This window comes from Falco cherrug, chromosome 3, assembly GCF_023634085.1.
Source record: "Falco cherrug isolate bFalChe1 chromosome 3, bFalChe1.pri, whole genome shotgun sequence".
Taxonomy (NCBI): Eukaryota; Metazoa; Chordata; class Aves; order Falconiformes; family Falconidae; genus Falco; species Falco cherrug.
In genome coordinates, this window is record NC_073699.1 from 14340871 (window position 1) to 14358789 (window position 17919).

A 17919-nucleotide genomic window follows, 5' to 3' on the forward strand; every position below is an offset into this window, starting at 1 on the left:
CGACCTTGGCCTTGGGGATATAAGGGGGAGGCGGCAGCGGCGTGGGGCTGGATCCAGGCACAGGAGGATGAGAGCCCGGAGCTGGCTGTGGGGCCAGGGGGGCCAGCGGGCACTGTGCTCAGGGGGGGCTGGGGGGGTCCCCAGGGCCGTGCAACCCTATGAGGCCATTCCCCGTGATGGCCGCAACCAGTGGCTCAACCTCTACCGCGCCTGGCGCAGCGATGGCTTCCAGGACTTCCACTACCACATGGAGGGCAGCTTCCAGCGCCTCGGGCCCATCTACAGGTAGGGGGTTCCCCCATCCCAGCACCCCAGGGTGCCAGGGTGCCTCGGTTGGGTGGTCCCTCTTGACCCCCATCCCATCCCAGGGTGTCCCAGCACCTCCAGGTTGGCAAGACCCCTTAGTTGGGTGGTCCCAGTTGAGCCTGTCCCATGCTGGAGTGTCCCAGCACCCCCAGGTTGACAGGACCCCTCAGGTGGGTGATCCCAATTGACCCCATCCCATCTCAGGGTGTTCCCTGCACCCCCAAGCTGACACAGCCCCTTGGCTGCGTGGCCTTTGTTGACACAGTCCCATTCTGAGATGTCCCATCACTCCAGGGTGCCAGGACCCCCTCAGTTGGGTGGTCCCTGTTGACCTGGTCCCATCCCAGGGTGTCCCCATGTTGACAGAACCCCTTGGCTGGGTGCTCCTCATTGACCTTGTCCCATCTTGGGGACCCCCGGGGGGCATCCCCCCCCGGGGTGGGTGGTCCCAGCTGATGCAGGTGCCCTGACAGGGAGCGGGTGGGCACCTATGACTGCGTCAATGTGCTGCTCCCACGGGATGCGGCCCAGCTCTTCTGGGCAGAGGGGCTCTTCCCACGGCGGATGGGCATCGAGGCCTGGAGCGCCCACCGCCGCCTGCGCAACCACAAGTGTGGCGTCTTCCTGCTGTGAGTGTCAGTGGGTCGGGGGGGCACCCTGGGAGGGGGCAGGGGAGGCACTCTGGGCTGGGGAGGAGCGCAGTGTGGGACAAGCTGGGGGGAAGGACGGGGGGACATGATGGGCAGAGCTGGGGTGTAGGGGTGGGCATGGCTGGGATGCACCGTGGGGTGCAGGTGGGTGCCCTGGGACATGCCAGGGCCTTGGGGTAGCGTAGGCAGTACAGGCAGCACAGGCAGCACAGGCAACATATGCAGGGCAGCCACCACAGGTAGTGCAGGAAGCACATGCACCTCAAGCAGCAAAGGCAGGGCAAGCAGTGCAGGCAGTGCAGGCAGGACAGACTACAGGCAGCACAGGCAACGCAAGCAGTGCAGGCAGCGCAGACAGCATGGGCAGTGCAGGCAGCAAAGGCTGGGCAGGCAGTGCAAGCAGTGCAGACAGCAAAGGCAGAGCAGGCAGGTCAGCACAGGCAATGCATGCAGCACAGGCAGTGCAAGCGGTGCAGGCAGCACAACCAGGGCAGGTGGTGCAGGCATCATAGGCAGTGCAGACAGTGCAGGTGCATAGGCAGGGCAGGCAGGGCAACACAGGCAGGGCAGGCAGGGCAGGCAGGGCAGTGCAGGGCAGGCAGGGCAACACAGGCAGGGCAGGCAGGGCAGTGCAGGGCAGGCAGGGCAGACAGTGCAGGCGGCGCAGGTAGGGCAGGCAGTGTGGGCAGTGTGAGCAGGCTGCCTGACCCCAGCCGTGGACAGGAACGGGCAGGCCTGGCGCTCGGACCGGCTGGCGCTGAACCGGGAGGTGCTGAGCCCAGCTGGCACCCAGAAGTTCCTGCCGCTCCTTGATGCCGTTGCCCGTGACTTTGCCACCGCCATGCGGCGCCGCGTGCAGGAGAGCCCTGGGCGTGCCCTCACCCTCGACATCCACCCCCTCCTCTTCCGCTTCACCCTGGAGGGTGCGTGGGGGGGAGGGGGGGTGGGCAGGGGGACCCTCACCCAGGACCCCCGACCTGGGATGCCAGGGGATGGTGTGGAACTGGGGGGACACACCCACCCTGGGCCCAAGGGGTGGGGTGGGGTGATGATAGTGGGGATCCCAGGGGATGAGGGGGGAGACATGGGGACCGCACACCCAGGACCCCAGGGGCTGAGTGGGGCACGCAACAGGACAGGGCGGGGGGTTACAGTGGGACCCCCACCCAGGACCTCCCACTCAGGACCCAGGGACTGAGGGGTGTGATTGATAATGGGGATCCCCACCCAGGGGATGGGGTGCCAAGGGGGACCCCCAACCCAGAAACTGGGGTGCTGAGTAGGTGTCCCCCACTTTGGGCGCAGCCAGCACCTACGCGCTGTACGGGGAGCGGCTGGGTCTGCTGGGGGGGGAGGCGGCAGGAGGGGCCCAACGCTTCCTGGGGGCTCTGGAGACGATGCTGCGGACCACCCTGCCACTGCTCTTCGTGCCCCCGCTGCTGCTGCGCTGCCTGCACCCCCGCCTCTGGCAGGAGCACCTGCAGGCCTGGGACACCATCTTCCAGCACGGTGGGTGCCGGGGGGGCCCTCACCCCTCCCGAGGAAACTCCCACCCTGCGGGAACACCCTACTCTGCAGGGACACCCCTCCACTCTGCAGCACCGCCCCTCTCTGGGGGACCCCCGCCCCGCAGTACTCCCTTACCCTGTGGGACCCCCCACCCTGAGGGCCCCTATCTCTTGCCCCCCCCCGCCCGGCTCCCCAGGCATGGTGGGTACAGGAGTGTGTGTGGGGTTACCTGGGTTCCCCCCACCCTGCAGGACCCCACACACGTTGAGGGGGGCTACTGGGGTGCCCCCACTGCAAGACTTCATGTACAATGGGTGCAGGAGCAGGGTGGGGGTCTGGGTGCCCCCCTCTGCTGAAGGCGGTGCCCCCTCTCCCTGGCAGCTGACGAGAACATCCAGCGCATCTACCGGGAGTTCTGTCAGGGCGGGCCGGGGGGGTACGGGGGGATCATGGCCGAGCTGCTGCTGCAGGGCCAGCTGCCCCTCGACTCCATCAAGGCCAATGTCACCGAGTTCACCGCTGGCGGCGTAGACACCGTGGGTGCCGAGGGGGGTGTGGCGGGGGGGCTGGGGGTGCTCCTGATCTGGGGACAAGGGGTCACCTGGGGGGAGTCCTGGGGGGTGGGGGGCTGGGGAGGGTACGGGAGGGTCAGTGGGGGGAGTCCTGGGGGGTGTGTGTGGGGGGGCACAGGGGGGTCAGTGAGAGGGGGAGCATGGAGGGTCAGGGGTGGGGGGCATGGGGCAGGGTGGAGGTCCCGGGGTGTCAGTCAGGGGGGCCTGACGGGTGAGTGGGGAGGTGCCGGGGGGGTCAGAGCAGGGCTCTGATGGGGGGTTTTGGGGGCTCAGAGGGGATCCAGGGGCTGTCAGCAGGGGGGTCCCGGGGGGCTCAGGGGGGGTCCCGGGGGCTTAGAGGGGACCTGGGGGGTGTCAGTGGAGTGTCCCGGCTGCGTCCTGAGGGGGCTCAGTGGGTGTCCCGGGGGGGTCTCAGGGGGGTCCCGGGGGTCTCAGTGAGTGCCCCCCCAGACGGCGACGCCACTGCTGCTGACGCTGTTCGAGCTGGGCCGGACCCGGGGGTGCAGCAGGCGCTGCGGGCAGAGCTGCGGGCGGCGGGGGGAGCCCCAGGGGGGGCCCCGGGGGGGGCCCAGCCTCTGCCCGCGCTCCTGGCCGGGCTCCCGCTGCTGCGCGCCGCCATCAAGGAGACCCTGCGGTGGGTCCGGGGGGCACTGGGGCGCTGGGGGGAACTGGGAGGTACTGGGGAGCCTGGGAACTGGGGGCACTGGGGGGAACTGGGGGGAAGTGGCAGGATGGGGACTGGGCGGGACTGGGGGTCACAGGGGCACTGGGGGATACTGGGGGGGGCTGGGGACTTGGGAGGACTGAGGCGGGGGCTGGGGACTGGTGATTGAAGACTGGGAGGGAACTGTGGGTCATGGTGGGGGCACTGGGGGATACTGGGCGTCTGAGGACTGGAGGGGGACTTGGTGGCACTGGGGAGCACTGGGTGGACTGGGGGTTGCTGGGGACGGGGGGGGCGCTGAGGGGCTGGGGGGCACTGGGGGGCTGGGGGGTGCTGGGTCGTGGGTCTGCCACCCCAGCTGTGGGTTACAGGGGGCACTGGGGTTCCTGGGGCTGCCTGGGGGATGTGTGTGTCACCCCTTGGGGACCCCACCAATCCCCCCCACAGGCTGTACCCGGTGGGCATCACGGTGCAGCGCTACCCGGCCAAGGACGTGGTGCTCCACAACTACCGCGTGCCAGCAGGGGTGAGCGTGGGGCACGGGGTGCGGGGGGGACGGGGGGGCGCTGGGAGGCTGGGTACTGGGGCACTGGGGGTACTGGGGGGGATCTGTGGGTCACTGGGGAGCACTGGGAGATACTAGGGGGATGGAGATGGGGGCACTTGGGGGCTGGGGGGGGCGGTTCTGGTGACACGGGGGTTGAGTGCGCTGGCGACTGGAGTGGGACTGGGGGGCACTGGGAGGCTGGATACTGGGAGAACTGGGAGGGGTGGGCACTGGACAGTGACTGGGGGGCACTGGGGGATACTGGGGGGCACAGGGGGGGTTCATAGTGGTCTGGCACTGAGCCCCCCGCTGCAGACGTGTATGCCAGGTGGCCCTGTACTCCATGGGTCGCAGCCCGGCTGTCTTCCCCAACCCCGAGCGCTACGACCCCTCCCGCTGGCTCAGCAAGGACGCCTCCAGCTTCAAGGCATTGGCCTTCGGCTTCGGTGCCCGCCAGTGCATCGGCCCGCCGCCTCGCTGAGGCTGAGATGATGCTTTTCCTCATACACGTGAGTGGTGACCAGCATGCACCCACCCCGTGGCTGGGGGGTGCCGGGGTGCCCTGTGGTTGGGTTGGGTTGACCCAATGTCTGGGCTTAACCCAACAATGTCTCAGCTTGACCCAACGTCTTGTCTTGACCCAATGACATCTTGGCTCGACCCAAAATCTTGTCTTGACCCTGCACCTTGGCTTGACCCAATGACATCTTGGCTTGACTCAGTGTCTTATCTTGACCTAACATCTTGTCTTGACTCAACATCTTGGCTTGACCCGATGTCTTGGCTTGACCCAAAGTCTTGGTTCCCACCAGGTCTTGCACAACTTCACTATTGAGGCAGTGTCCACTGAGGATATCCGCACCGTCTTCCGCTTCATCCTCATGCCCGAGAAGTCGCCCCTGCTCACCTTCCGGACCCTCGACTGAGCCCTCAACCCCAGCACCCCCCCCAGTGTCCCCCCATGCAGGGAACACAGTGGGAAGAGCTGTGGGGATGGGGCTGTGGGGCAGGACCCCATGGTCCCTGAAGCGTGGTGGGAGATGGCATGCAAATCACATGCAAATGAGCTGCCCCAGGGAAGCAGAGCAGACAGGAGACCCCAGACCTGCAATAAGTCTTCTTTCAGGCATTGTGCTGGCTCCATCAGTGGGGAACAGGTGGGACAGGGTCCCCCAAACAGTAGTGGGATGGGACAGGGGCCAAAAACGGAGGGGGGCTGCACAGATATGCCTCAAAAAGAGCTTTTATTGAAAGCCCCTGTGGGGCAGGGGAGCTCAGTGCTGGCTGGGGACCCTGAGCTGGTGACATCCCCGGGGGGGTCTAGAAGAGCCGGAGCAGGAACTCGGGCCCCCAGTCGAGCGCAGTGTGAGTGACGGCCAGTGCCACAGCCCCCAGCGTGGCCGACAGCCCCCAGACAGCCACCTTCACCAGTGGGTTGTGACCGATAGCAGGCAGAGGGGGTCACGGCGGCGTCCCCGGCCGGCTCCTGGCGCTGCCGGCGCAGGACAGCATCGGGGCGCTGGCAGGATGCAGCACGCTGGAAGGCGCTGAAGGACTGGATGGCGATGCTGCGGTGGGGAGAGGGGGACGCACTGGTTCAACCTGGGGATTTGCCGGGGGGTGTCCCACCAGCACCCGGTGCCTTCCCCCCCTTACCTCTTGTGGTGCTGCCGGGCCAGGCAGCCATGCGGGTGACGCTGGAAAAAGCTCCTGCGCCCGCAGGACCAGGCGCTCGTAGGGCAAATCCGGAGGGATGCGGGAGAGGAGCTGGTGGAGGCTGGGCATGTCGCAGGGGGCACCCAGCACCTCCTCCTCACGGTGCAGGACCACCTACCGAGGGCACCCATCACCTTAGGGGCCCCAACCAGGTGCTGGGAGGGGGGGCTGGGTGGGGTGGGGTCCCTGTGCCATCGCACCTACCGCGGCAGCGAAGTAGACGGGCATGAGGGGGTGGGAGGCGAGGAAGAAGTCGTAGAGCCGGAGGGTGTGATGGAAGTCGGTGAGGACATGCCCGTACCAGGTGATAAGCCAGCTCAGGGCGAAGATGGTGCCCACCTCCGCTCTGCCAGTGGCCAGGCGGGGCAGTGAGGGGCCAGTGGGCATGGCAGGGCAGGGGGGGACCCCCCCCATGTCCCCATCCCCCCGGTCCCCAATCCTGTACCTTTGCATGAAGTCATGGAGCCGGGGGCTCTCCCGCTGCAGCAGTGGCATGAGGTAGTTGAGGATGTGCTTGGTGCTGTCCATCGTGGGGTCCATGAAGTCCCTGGCGGGGGACACACAGGGTGGTGGTACTCCCTGGTACTCCCTGGTGGTACACCCGCTGGCACACCTGGCAGGGTGGTGGCCTCAACCCCAGCACCCTGGGGGGACACTGGGGCAGGTCTGGGGGTCCCAGGGGGATGCTGGGGCAGCTGGGGTGTCCTGAGGTAATGCCAGGGCAGGTGGGGGCTCCTGGGGAGACACTTGGATGAGTGGGGGTCCTGGTGGGACACCAGGGTGCATGGGGGGGTCTCAGGGGGACACCAAACTGGGGGGTCCTGGGGGGATACTGGCACAGGCTGGGGGTCTTGGGGGGGATGCCAAGGCAGGCGGGGGGTCCTGGGGGGATGCTGGGGTGGGTGGGGTGTCCTGAGGGGACACTGGTGTGGGTGTGGGTCCTGGGGATACCAGAGCAGGGGGTTCTGGTGGGATACCGACACAGGCTGGGAGGTCCCAGTGGCTTGTTGAGGTGGGTGGGAGGTCCTGGGGGGATGCCAGCATGGGGCTGGGGATCCCAAGGGGACACCAGGATGGGTGGGGGTCCTGAGGGCACATCAAGGTGGGGCTGGGGGTCCCAAGGGGACTTTGGGGTGGGCTGAGGGTCCTGGAGGACACTGGCGGGTGCCGGGGGGGGGGGGGTGTCCCAGAGGTGCAGTGGTTACTGCAGGTAGTGTGTGGAGAGCTGCTCCAGCAGCGGGCCAGGCTGGGGGTCCCGGGGAGAGTCCCAGGGTGGGTTGGGGGGTCCCAGGGGGACACCGGGGGGACAGTGGGTGGGCTGGGGGTGCTGCGGGTACCAGAGGTGGTGCGTGGAGAGCTGCTCCAGCAGCAGGGTGGGCTGGGGGTCCCGGGGAGACACCGGGGAGACCCAGGGTAGGTTGGGGGTCCTGCGGGGACACTGGGGGGACAGTGGGTGGGCTGGGGGTGCCAGGGTTACCGGAGATGGTGTGTGGACAGCTGCTCCAGCAGCGGGGCAGCGCGGCGCTGGCCCAGCACCAGCAGCAGGGTGAGGGCCACATCGTGGTAGCCCTGGTAGTAGTGCAGCTGGGGGTGGGCGCGCAGGACGTGCAGGATCAGGCCCGCCAGCTGCTCCTGCAGCACCTGCCGCTGCTCTGCTGGCATGCCTGGGGGGGCACCCGCTGGATATGGGAACCCCCGGGAGTGGGCCCCCCCCCCAGAATCCCACCCCGCTGTGGGGATCCCCCCCCAGCATGGGACACCCCCCGCCAGCATTCCATCCCACTGCGGGGACCCCCCCCAGTATCCCAGCCCAGCATGGGGACCGCCCCCGCCAGCATTCCAGCCCAGTGTGCCCCCACACACAGCCCCTGCAGTAGTGCCCTACCCCGGCACAGCCCCACCCCCACCCCAGCACAGCCCCCCAACACATGGCACAGCCCCCTGGCCCACCCCCATACCAGGTAGAGCCCCCCCCGCCCAGGCACTGAGCACCCCCATACCCAAATGAGCCACCCCATAGCCAGGTCCAGAGCGCCCCCAGGCGTTCCCAGCCCCCCAGCCCGGGCACAGCCGGGTACAGTTCCCCCAGCCCAGGCATTCCCTCCCCCACCCCCGTTCCCCCCAAGGCATTCCCAACCCCCCGCCCAGGCACAGCCCCCCAGCCCAGGTACTGACCCCCCAGACCCGGGGGGGACCGCACTCACCCGGGGGGAAGCGGGGGGCTGAGTGAGCCACATCCAGCAGCACTTGGCTCCGGTCCCGGTGGTCCTGGAGGGCGGGAGGGGCTGCGGGGGGTACCGGGGAGGGGTGTGTGTGAGGGGTCACATCCCCCAGGGGCTGTGTCAGGCAGCTGGGGGGGGCTGGGATGGGGGGGTAGGAGTAGAAATGGGGGAATGTTGGTTGGGGAATGGTGGGAATGGGGGAATTAAATGGGAGGGGCAATTGGAGGTGTGGGAATGGGGGGGGAATGGGGGGAAGGGAAGGGGTAGATGGGGAGGGAGGGAATGGGGGGGTGCCAGCCTGTTGCACCGGGCCAAGGCTGGCCAGGAAGGGGGTGTAAGGAAACCCCATGCGCCCCCCCCGCCCCCCCCGGCGACCCCAGCTCGTACCTGGCCGGGGGGGCAGGTTACAGGGGTCGACGCTGAGCAGCCGGGGCCAGACCTGGGGGCGCAGCTCGGGGCAGAGCCCCCCCTCACCCCGGGCGGCCGCCCGCAGCCCCTCCAGCCCCACCGGGTCACTGCGCAGCGCCTGCAGCACCTGCACCCGCTGCTGCGCCCACCGCCCGCCGCGCCCCACTGCTGACAGGCAAGGGATGGGCACCCTTGGCACCGCATCACCTGGTGCCATGGGCATGGCACGGCACGCTTGGCACGGCACAGCACAGCGCAGCACGGCATCGCATGGCATCATTGGCACGGCATAGCATGGTGTCATTGGCATGGCATAGCACGGCACGGCATGGCATCGCATGGCGCCATTGGCATGGCATAGCACGGCACGGCATGGTTGGCACGGCACAGCATGGCACTGTAATGGCCCAGGTGATCAGCTGGCACGGCACGTAGTTGGTATGGCACGGCGTGGCACAGCATGGCATTACTGGTATGACATGGCAAAGCATGGCATACCCTACATGGCATGGCACGGTTGGCATGGCACAGCACAGCAATGGCCAGTGTGGCACAGCATGGCATGACAATGGCCCATGGGGCCCAGTACAGCATGGCCAGCATGGCATAGATGGCACAGTATGGCATAGCATGGCACTGTGATGGCCTGCATGGCATGGCACAGCACGGTGTGGCATGACAGAGCACAGCATGGTTGGTGCGGCATGGCATGGGTGGTGTGGCATGGCACAGCACAGCATACATGGCACAGCATAGCAGAGATGGCACGGCACAGCGCACATGGCACAGAACGGCGTACATGGCACAGCATGGCTCACATGGTATGGCACGGCACAGCGCACATGGCACAGAATGGCGTACATGGCACAGCATGGCTCACATGGTATGGCACGGCACAGCGCACATGGCACAGATTGGCGTACATGGCACAGCATGGCTCACATGGTATGGCATGGCACAGCGCACATGGCACAGCACGTGTGGCATGGCACGGCACACATGGCACGCATGGCATGGCACAGCACAGCATGGAATACATGGCACAGCACGAGCTTTGCCAGGACCATGCATCCCCCCTGACCCCCCCCCCCACTCCCCCCCAGGTCCCTCTGACACCTGCACCCCATGTCCTCCCCGCACCCCCCCCCCACCCCCCACTGCAGCCCACCCACCCCCCACCAGCCCCCCATTGCACACTGCCTCAACGTCCCCCATATCCTCCCTGCACCCCACACGGCCCCCCCCTCACCCCCAGTCTCCCATCAGACTCCCCCCCCATTACACCTCCATCCCACTGCCCCCCATTACAGCCCCATATGCCCCCCCCATTGCCCCCCCAGCCAACCCCCCAGCTCCCTGTTACACCCCCACCCCTGGGACCCCCCATTACAGCCCCCTCATACACCCCCTGTTGCCCCCCCCCCCCGGGCCCCCCACCCCTGCATAACCCCCCCTCGTCCCCCACCCTATCGCCCCCCTATACCCACCCTGCACCTCCCAAGACCCTGCCCTGCCCCCCCCGCTCCCCATTGCCTCCCCCCCCCATGGTCCCCCCATTGCACCCCCTGCCCCCCCCATATCGCCCTTGCACCCCCGACGGCTCCCCTTCACCTCCACCCTGTTGGCCCCCCCATGGCCCCCCCATCACACCTCCCATTGCACCGCCCCCCCATACCCCCCCGGAACCCCCCATGGCCCCCTCTCGCCCCACCCTCGGCTCCCCATTGCACCCCTATTACACCGCCCCCCCCATTACACCGCCCCCCCTTGGTCCCCCCATACCCTCACCGCACCCCCCCATGGCCCCCCCATGGCCCCCCCCTCGCTCCCCCCGGCTCCCCATTACCGCCCCCCCCGACGTCCACTCGCCCCCCCCCCGACCCCAGCCCCCCATACCTCCCCGGTCCCCCCGCCGGGCCCCCCCTCACCGTCGCCCCCCCCGCGCTCCGCCCGCCGCCCCCCGCTCGCCCGCCGGCCGCCGCTCATCGCCGCGCTGCGCCCGCCCTCATCGCTCCGCCCTTCCATTGGCCAGCACCGCCCCGCCCCGCTTTTCCATTGGTCTTCTCCGCCGCCCATCACGCGAGCCGGCGGCGGGGAGTGGCAGCGCGGGGGCCGCTGGGGGTTGCGGTCCGGCGCCGCCATTGGCCGGGCGGGCGGCGGGGGCGGGACCGTTGCCAGGGTTACATAGGGCGGGCGGGCGGACGGGGGGCGCTGCGGCCCGGCCATGGGCGACCGCGGCGCGCTGGTGGGGGGGGCCCGGCGGCGGCGCGGGGGGGGCTCGGCGGCGCGGTCCGGACCCGCTCCCGCTCCGGGCGACGGCGGCGGCTGCGATGACCCCGGTGGAGACTTCAGGTAACGGCCCCGCGGCCGGGCCCACCCGTCCTCTGCCGGGCCTCCTCCCGCCCGGGGTCCCGGCCCTCCGCCCCCCGGGCCCTGCCCGGTGACAAACCCCCCACCACCACCTCATCCCCGGTCCTGGTGCTCCGGTCCCTTGCGCCTCTCCCCTCCCCGGCCCGTTCGCCGGTGCTGGCCCGTTCCCTGGTGCCGGCCCGTTCCCCGGTGCTACCCCCTTCCTCTTGCCGTCGTCGTTGTTCCCGGTTCCCCCCCGTGGCCCGGGGTCACGGCGGCCGCTGGTTCCCGGTGCCCCCTGCCCCTCCCCCCCCCCGTGCCCCCTCTCCGGGCGGAACACCCCTCCCCCCCCCCCTCCCCCCCGTCGGTGTCTCCGGGACCCTCGTGTGCTGCCCCCAGCCCCCACCACGCCGTGTCCTGGTGCCTGGGAGCGACGTCCCCGGCCGGTCCCCGCCGCTCCCGCTTGCTCTTGCCCCGGTTGCTCTTGCGACACGGCGGGCCACCCCCCGCCCCCCCGGGCCGGGGAAGGGGTCCGGCAGCGGGGAGCCCCTGGCCGTGAGCCCCCTGTCCCGCTCCGCAGGGGTGGGGGGGCTCCCCGGAGGCCTGATCTTAACCGGCCTCCCCTGGCCGGGGGTGGGTTCCATCCCCGTGGACCCCAGCCCAGGTGACCCGTAACCCCCAGGCCCCCACCCCCCCCAGCGTGGGGGTCCCACTCCCCCCGGAAGGGGCTGGGGGGACTGGGGTGAGCTTGCCTGCCCACTGCCTGCGCTGACATCCCCCCCAGCCGCTCTTTTGGGTGGGTGGGGGAGCAGGATCGGTCCCTGATGCTTCTGCCCTCGCCTCTAATCTTATCAGGGACGGGAGGGGGGGGCACGGCGCCGTGGGACTCTGGACCCGGCACAGGAGCCACCTGCACCACACCTGGCACTGCCTGAGCCTCCCCGGGCACCCCTGCCCCCGGGGAACTGTGTCCCCAAGCACTGGGAGGCCCTCTGCGCCCCCCTCCTGCCTGCCCCCCCTCCCCAGGACTGCCGGACTGCCTGCCTGCCCCTACCCCAGCCTGCAGCGAAACTCACACCTTCTGCTGCTGGGGTTCCCGGGGTGACTCTGGTGCGGGGTGTGTGTGTGTATCCCCTCGACACTGACTCCTTACCCTGTGTCCCCACCCTCGACACTGACCCCCTGCCCTGTCCCACCTCCCGGCCTTATCCACAGGTGTCACAAGGTGCAGGAATCTCTGCTGAGCTCGGCCAGTGGCTACAGCAACTACCGGGGCATCCTCAACTGGTGTGTGGTGATGCTGGTGAGTCGGGGACCCCCCCATGCTGGTGCGGAACCCCACTGGGAACAGCGCTTCCTTGGCTAATCCCCCAGTGTGGCTTTAATTTAATTAGCGGGTGAAAGTGAGCAGAAGGGACTTGGCACAGCGATTAAAGCCACTGACAGCACCCGGTGCCGCGGTGCTGGTGGCTGTGCCGTGCTGCTGGCCCGCTGTGGCTATCACCCAGCCTCTGGGTGTGAAGCCCCCGGCTGGCCGCAGTTGCGTGGCCCCTGACTAGGGCAGCCCTATCGGTGCTGGTGAGTGACTCACCGTGCTGTGTGCCGCAACCCTTGCACAGACTCGTGGCACTGGTGACGCAAGAGCGTCCCTGAGCCGCCCTGGAGCCCAGGGTGCGGGGCTGGCAGCCGGGTGCCCCCAGGGAGGTGGGGGCTGACTCTCCCCTCCCTGCTGTTGCCTCACCCAGCATCTCCTTCCTCTTCCAGGTCTTGAGCAATGCTCGGCTCTTCCTGGAAAACCTCATCAAGTGAGTGGGGGGGTTCTGGGGGGGAGGGTGGCATGGGGCTGGCCATTATTGCTGGCACCCGGGGCTAGGGCTGTCCCAGATCCCTGGGATCCAGCTGGAGGGATCCTTGGGGTCACTGGGGATTCGGGGGGAGCAGGGACTCCCATGGGGAGCCAGGAGTGGCCCCATAGGGTGGGTCCTGTGGGGGGGCCCCGTCGGGCTTCAGGGGCTGGAGCCAGCTGCTCAAGCGCCCTATCCACACAGGTACGGGATCCTGGTGGACCCCATCCAGGTGGTCTCCCTCTTCCTCAAAGACCCCTACAGCTGGCCCTCCCTCTGCCTGGTCATTGGTGAGTGCCACCTGACACCCGCCCCAAGCCAGCGGGTCTGGCTGGGGTGGTGCTGGTGAAGCCCATCGCCCTGGATCAGGGCTGTTGGGGTGCAGTCCTGACAGCTCATAACACCTTCCTCCTCACTGCAGTAGCCAACGTCTTTGTGGTGGTGGCCCTGGCCCTGGAGAGACGGCTGGCTGCGGTGAGCCCCAGGGGGGTGCTGGGTGCCCCTTCCCTGTGCCTGCGGGGTCTGGCTCCCCCATCTCACAACTCCCTCCTGCAGGGCTCCCTCTCGGAGGGCACAGGGACTGCCCTGCATGCCCTCAACCTCCTGGCCATCCTCTGCTTCCCTGCCGGCGTCGTACTCATGGTCACCTCCATCACCCCAGGTGAGGGGGGCTGGGAGCCTGGCTCACCCCATGCTGGTGCAGCGGGGACACACACTCTCTCACCACCTCCCCTCTCCCTGCAGTGGGAGCAGTCTTCGCCCTGGCCATCTACACTGTCATCTTCCTCAAGCTCTTCTCCTTCAGGGATGTCAATAAGTGGTGTAGGGAGAGGAGGGAGGTGAAAACAGCACCCCTGGGCCCTGGGGACAGCACTGCCACAGGTACAGCACCGGCGTGGGAGGGGACACAGCGCTTATCCTGCCTTGGGGGTGCTCACAGTTCCCTTCACCTCTCCTAGCAGCAGGGGCCCGGAAAGCCAACGGGGAGGTGGGGAAGAGTGGGGTCACCTACCCGGCCAACCTCACCTACAGAAGTAAGTGCCACCTGTGGACCTGGGAGTAGGGGTTCCTAGACCCACTCAGGGGGGACCCAGACCCCCGGGGGGACCCCTGGGTGTGCTTGGCTGCTCGCCCCCATGTGCCCCCTCCTCGTAGATCTCTACTACTTTCTCTTTGCGCCCACCCTGTGCTACGAGTTGAACTTTCCCCGCTCCCCCCGTGTCCGCAAGCGCTTCCTTCTCCGGCGCCTCTTTGAGATGGTGAGAGCTTGTGGGGGGCGGCTGGGGGGAGGTCTTGCAGAGGTTGGGGTTGTGCCGGGGGGGTGGGGGGGGTGGGTTTGGGGGTGTCTGCTGAGGGGTGGGGCTCAAGGCTGGGGGGACTCTGCCCTCTGCTTCCACAGGAAAGGCAGCAGGACCGGGGAGGGGTTCCCTGAGGTGGGGGAGGATGATGGAAGGGGGATCCCCCCAGGGAGGAGGGATGATGAGGGGGGTACACCAAGGGAGGGGGGGATGATGGGGGTGGGGGTGTCTGAGATGGGGGGCCAGGGGTTGCTTGCTCCATCGCTGCCTCTGTCTTCCAGCTCTTCTTCATCCAGCTGCTGGTGGGGCTGATCCAGCAGGTACGGGGTTGGGGAGTGGAGGGGGTTGCGGGGGGTGGGGAGCTTCACTCTGAGCATTTTCCCTGGGGGGTTGGTGGGGGCTGAGCTGGACCCCCTGCTCCCTTCTTGCTGCCCATTCAGGGGAGCTCTGCCCCCCTGTATCTGCGAGGTCTGCCAGCACAGGGGGGCTGCCCCCCCCTTCCCGGGGGCCCCCTCCCTCCCCAGGGGCCGGGCTGCAGTAGCTGTTCCCGTTTCAGTGGATGGTGCCCACGATCCAGAACTCCATGAAGCCCTTTCGGGTGAGTGATGAGGGGTCCCCCCACCACAGGACCTGGTGATTGTGGGGGAGGGGCAGAGGCTGTGGCTCCCCCCTGGCTCCAGGATCTGGCGAAGCCACTACCCCAGCCCCTCCCCCCCCTCTGCTCCCTGCCCTCTTTCCGGACTGGCACGGGGGCTGTAGGACAGGGGTGATGGGAGCTGATGGTGCTTTGCAGGACATGGATTATTCCCGGATCATCGAGCGGCTCCTGAAGCTGGCTGTGAGTACCCCTGCTACCCTCAGTCCCCTTGCCTGGGGGGACACGGACACAGCCAGCACCCCCCTCACGGCCTCCGTCTCCCCCACCAGGTCCCCAACCACCTTATCTGGCTCATCTTCTTCTACTGGTTCTTCCACTCTTGCCTGAATGTGGTGGCTGAAGTGATGCAGTTTGGGGACCGGGAATTTTACAGGGACTGGTGGTGAGTAGTGGGGGAGACAGCGCTGTCCCCTCATCCCCTCCTGTCCCTGAGCAGGGTCATTTTGGGGTGGGGTGTGTGTGTGCACACTGGAGGCAGAGTGGGGACATGGCAGCTCCCCCCGGACCACGGCTCACTGCTTCTCTCCCCAGGAACTCTGAGTCGGTGACCTATTTCTGGCAGAACTGGAACATCCCAGTGCACAAGTGGTGTCTCAGGTGCGTGGGGGTGGCAGGAGGGGACTGTCCCATGTCAGTCCGTGTCGTCATGTGTCCCCCCTCCCCCCAGCCCCTCTGGGATGAGGACGGGGGCTATGATGCTGCTGGGGCTCTGCGCTAACAGACCGCTGCTCCTCAGGCACTTCTACAAGCCCTTGCTGAAGTGGGGGACCAGCAAGTGGGCAGCCCAGACGGCTGTTTTCCTGGCGTCTGCCTTCTTCCACGAGGTCAGTGCTCCCTCTGGCTCTGCGGGGGCTGCCTGCCCCCCCCCCCCCCCCCCCCCCCCCATCACCCTGCCTGCAGCTCCGAGAGCTCCTGACCTGGGGCCGCAGCTGAACTCACGTCTCCCCAGTACTTGGTGAGCGTCCCCCTGAAGATGTTCCGGCTCTGGGCGTTCATGGGGATGGCAGCTCAGGTGAGCGGAGCCCCTGCTCGCTTCCCTGGGCCCAGGGCAGCACCCCTGCATTCCCTGGGATGGGGGGGGGGGGGGGGGGCAGTGGCCTCGGCAGGAGGGGAGTGGGCTACTGAGGCTGAGCCCCGTTAGCTAGGGCACATCCCAGGCTGCCCACCAGGCACGGGGTGACGCTGCTCCATCACTTCCAGATCCCACTGGCCTGGTTCGTCTCCAAGTTCCTCAGGGGTAACTACGGGAACGCGGCAGTCTGGATGTCCCTGATCATCGGGCAACCCATCGCTGTCCTCATGTACGTGCACGATTACTACGTGCTCAACTATGAAGGCAACCAGTGAGGCGGGGGCCGCCCCCCGTGCTGCCCCACGGTGCAGGGGGCACACCGTCCCCCAGACCCTGCCAGCACCCGGGTGCCACCGCTGTGGGTGGCTGCCTTGCACCTTCTTCTGTGTGTAGGGAGTAGCCCGGCAGGCGTTACTGTCCTTGTGATTTGAATGTTGGATCAATGCAATAGCCCCCGGGGGGGACAGGACCCCCACTCTGCCCTGGGGACGGTGTGGCCAGGGCAGGGGGGAGGCAGGAGCTGAGTCCACCCAGCCCCCAGCTGTTCTGGGGCATGGCTGCTCCTCAGCCCCCAGCTTTAAGCAGAGCCTCCTCTGCGTTAAGGCACTTTAAAGGACTGGCCCTGGCCTGTAACTGTCCCCCAGGTCCCTGTCACACTCCCTCGGGGGGCTCTTGTCCTGGCCCTGGTGCCACCAGAGGCTCTGGGTCCCGTGCACAATCCCTGCCTGGAGCTCAGTGGCACGGCGCCAGCTGTCAGCCCTGCCTGCTCCGTCCTTGGGCCTCTGCCCATGGCCCTGCCCTCTCCTTGGAGCAGGGCTTCGGGCCCTGCTGCTGCCTCCTGGCCTTGCTCTGGGCTCACTCAGCCCCTTTTTAACCCTTCCAGATTGTATCTGTCAAATACTGAGTGATTAAAGTGTCTTTTTTTTTTTTCTTTTTTTTTTTTTCTCCCCCGCCCTCTCCAAGCCTCATTCCTCTCTCTCCTGGTATATACCCCAGGCACTGCCCATGATTTCCCCCAGTTTCTGTCCTAGCCCCTGACATGGGGGGCTGGAGAAGCCAGTTTGGAGTGGGGAAGCAGCTGGGACAGACTGGGCATGCTGCAGGGAGCAATGGTTACCACCCTGGGGCTGAAACCCCCCCCCCCCCAGACCCCCTGTATCCCAGTTGAAGTGGGAGATGGAGCTCTGTGGCCCTGGAGTTCTGCTGCAGGGCTGAGGGTGCAGCTGGGGGTGACTTCAGCAGCACACACCCCAGCTGCCACCTTGGCCCCGGAAGGGTCCCTGGTTGCTCTCAGAAGGGGTAACACAACAAGGGGGGGGGCAGCATGTGCCACCAGCAGCATCCCAGTGCACCACTGGGAGCAAGGGGCCTGAGGTTCACCCTGCAGGAGGATTCCTAGCCCTGGAAGCTCCTGCCCTCACCGGTCAGAGCAGGATTGGGGTGGGAAGGACCTTTGAAGGTCACCTAGTCCCCCTGCTACAGGCAGGGACACCTCCCAGCAGACCAGGTTGCTCCCAGCCCCGTCCAGCCTGGCCTTGAGCTCCCAGGGATGGGGCACCCACAGCTGCTCTGGGCAGCCTGTGCCAGCACCTCGCTGCCCTCAGCGTAACAAATTTCTTCCTTGTGTCCACCCTACATCTCCCCCTTTCAGTTATAAGCCGCCCCCCGGTCCTGTCGCCCCAGGCCCTGCTAAAAAGCCCGTCCCCACCTTCCTACAGCCCCTGTAGGCACTGAGTGGCCGCAGCCAGGTCTCCCCGCAGCCTCCTCTGCTCCGGGCTGAGCCCCCCCAGCTCTCGCAGCCTTTCTCCGCAGCAGAGGGCTTCCAGCCCTCGGACCAGCTCCGTGTCCCTCCCCCGGCCCCGCTCCAGCAGGTCCCTGCCTGGCTTGTGCTGGGGACCCCCGAGCTGGGCGCAGTGCTCCGGGGGGTCTCCCCAGAGCGGAGCAGAGGGGCAGAATCCCCTCCCTCGCCCTGCCGGCCACGCCGCTCGGGGTGCAGCCCAGGAGGTGGCTGGGTTTCTGGGCTGCCAGCACATGTTGCCAGCTTCTGCCCCACATGTCCCTCCCTGCCCGTGTTGGCACAGCTGGTACGGCCCTGACTGCACCT

At 67.6% G+C, this 17919-nt stretch overlaps 3 protein-coding genes across 4 annotated transcripts; 2 read left to right on the forward strand and 1 right to left on the reverse strand.

The window, feature by feature from the left end:
• Nucleotides 1-67: 67 nt before the first annotated feature.
• On the forward strand, nucleotides 68-5174 carry LOC102046275 (cytochrome P450 11B, mitochondrial-like). Its single transcript, XM_055703847.1, is given in 11 exon segments — nucleotides 68-285; nucleotides 780-935; nucleotides 1680-1879; nucleotides 2262-2465; nucleotides 2847-3001; nucleotides 3488-3527; nucleotides 3530-3671; nucleotides 4149-4233; nucleotides 4577-4714; nucleotides 4716-4757; nucleotides 5061-5174. Coding segments are annotated over 11 exon segments (1494 nt in total).
• Nucleotides 5175-5475: 301 nt separating this feature from the next.
• LOC102046444 (TBC1 domain family member 20-like) lies at nucleotides 5476-9597 on the reverse strand. Its single transcript, XM_055706355.1, is given in 8 exon segments — nucleotides 5476-5686; nucleotides 5688-5803; nucleotides 5884-6078; nucleotides 6169-6310; nucleotides 6410-6511; nucleotides 7442-7628; nucleotides 8169-8249; nucleotides 8574-9597. Coding segments are annotated over 8 exon segments (1302 nt in total). The 5' UTR covers nucleotides 8935-9597; the 3' UTR covers nucleotides 5476-5568.
• A 1214-nt stretch (nucleotides 9598-10811) lies between these two features.
• On the forward strand, nucleotides 10812-16745 carry DGAT1 (diacylglycerol O-acyltransferase 1). 2 transcript variants are annotated; one of them, XM_055706065.1, is made up of 17 exons: nucleotides 10812-10946; nucleotides 12159-12246; nucleotides 12708-12748; nucleotides 12992-13077; nucleotides 13209-13261; nucleotides 13343-13448; nucleotides 13532-13669; nucleotides 13747-13821; nucleotides 13943-14046; nucleotides 14367-14405; nucleotides 14642-14683; nucleotides 14879-14923; nucleotides 15013-15125; nucleotides 15275-15340; nucleotides 15480-15567; nucleotides 15693-15755; nucleotides 15944-16745. In XM_055706065.1, exons 1-17 carry the CDS (start codon nucleotides 10819-10821, stop codon nucleotides 16088-16090), a joined length of 1422 nt encoding a protein of 473 aa, XP_055562040.1. In that variant the 5' UTR covers nucleotides 10812-10818; the 3' UTR covers nucleotides 16091-16745. The 2 variants fall into 2 exon arrangements, with proteins under 2 accessions (XP_055562040.1, XP_055562041.1); XM_055706066.1 differs by having other exon boundaries at nucleotides 13750-13821.
• Nucleotides 16746-17919: the final 1174 nt, after the last annotated feature.

Bases quoted from the DNA above. Each gene is read 5' to 3' on its own strand.
- DGAT1 (XM_055706065.1), top strand. From the start codon at position 10,819: ATGGGCGACCGCGGCGCGCTGGTGGGGGGGGCCCGGCGGCGGCGCGGG. The intron at 10,947-12,158 runs GTAACGGCCCCG...CCTTATCCACAG, and splicing joins GACCCCGGTGGAGACTTCAG to GTGTCACAAGGTGCAGGAAT. The intron at 13,262-13,342 runs GTGAGCCCCAGG...TCCCTCCTGCAG, and splicing joins TGGAGAGACGGCTGGCTGCG to GGCTCCCTCTCGGAGGGCAC.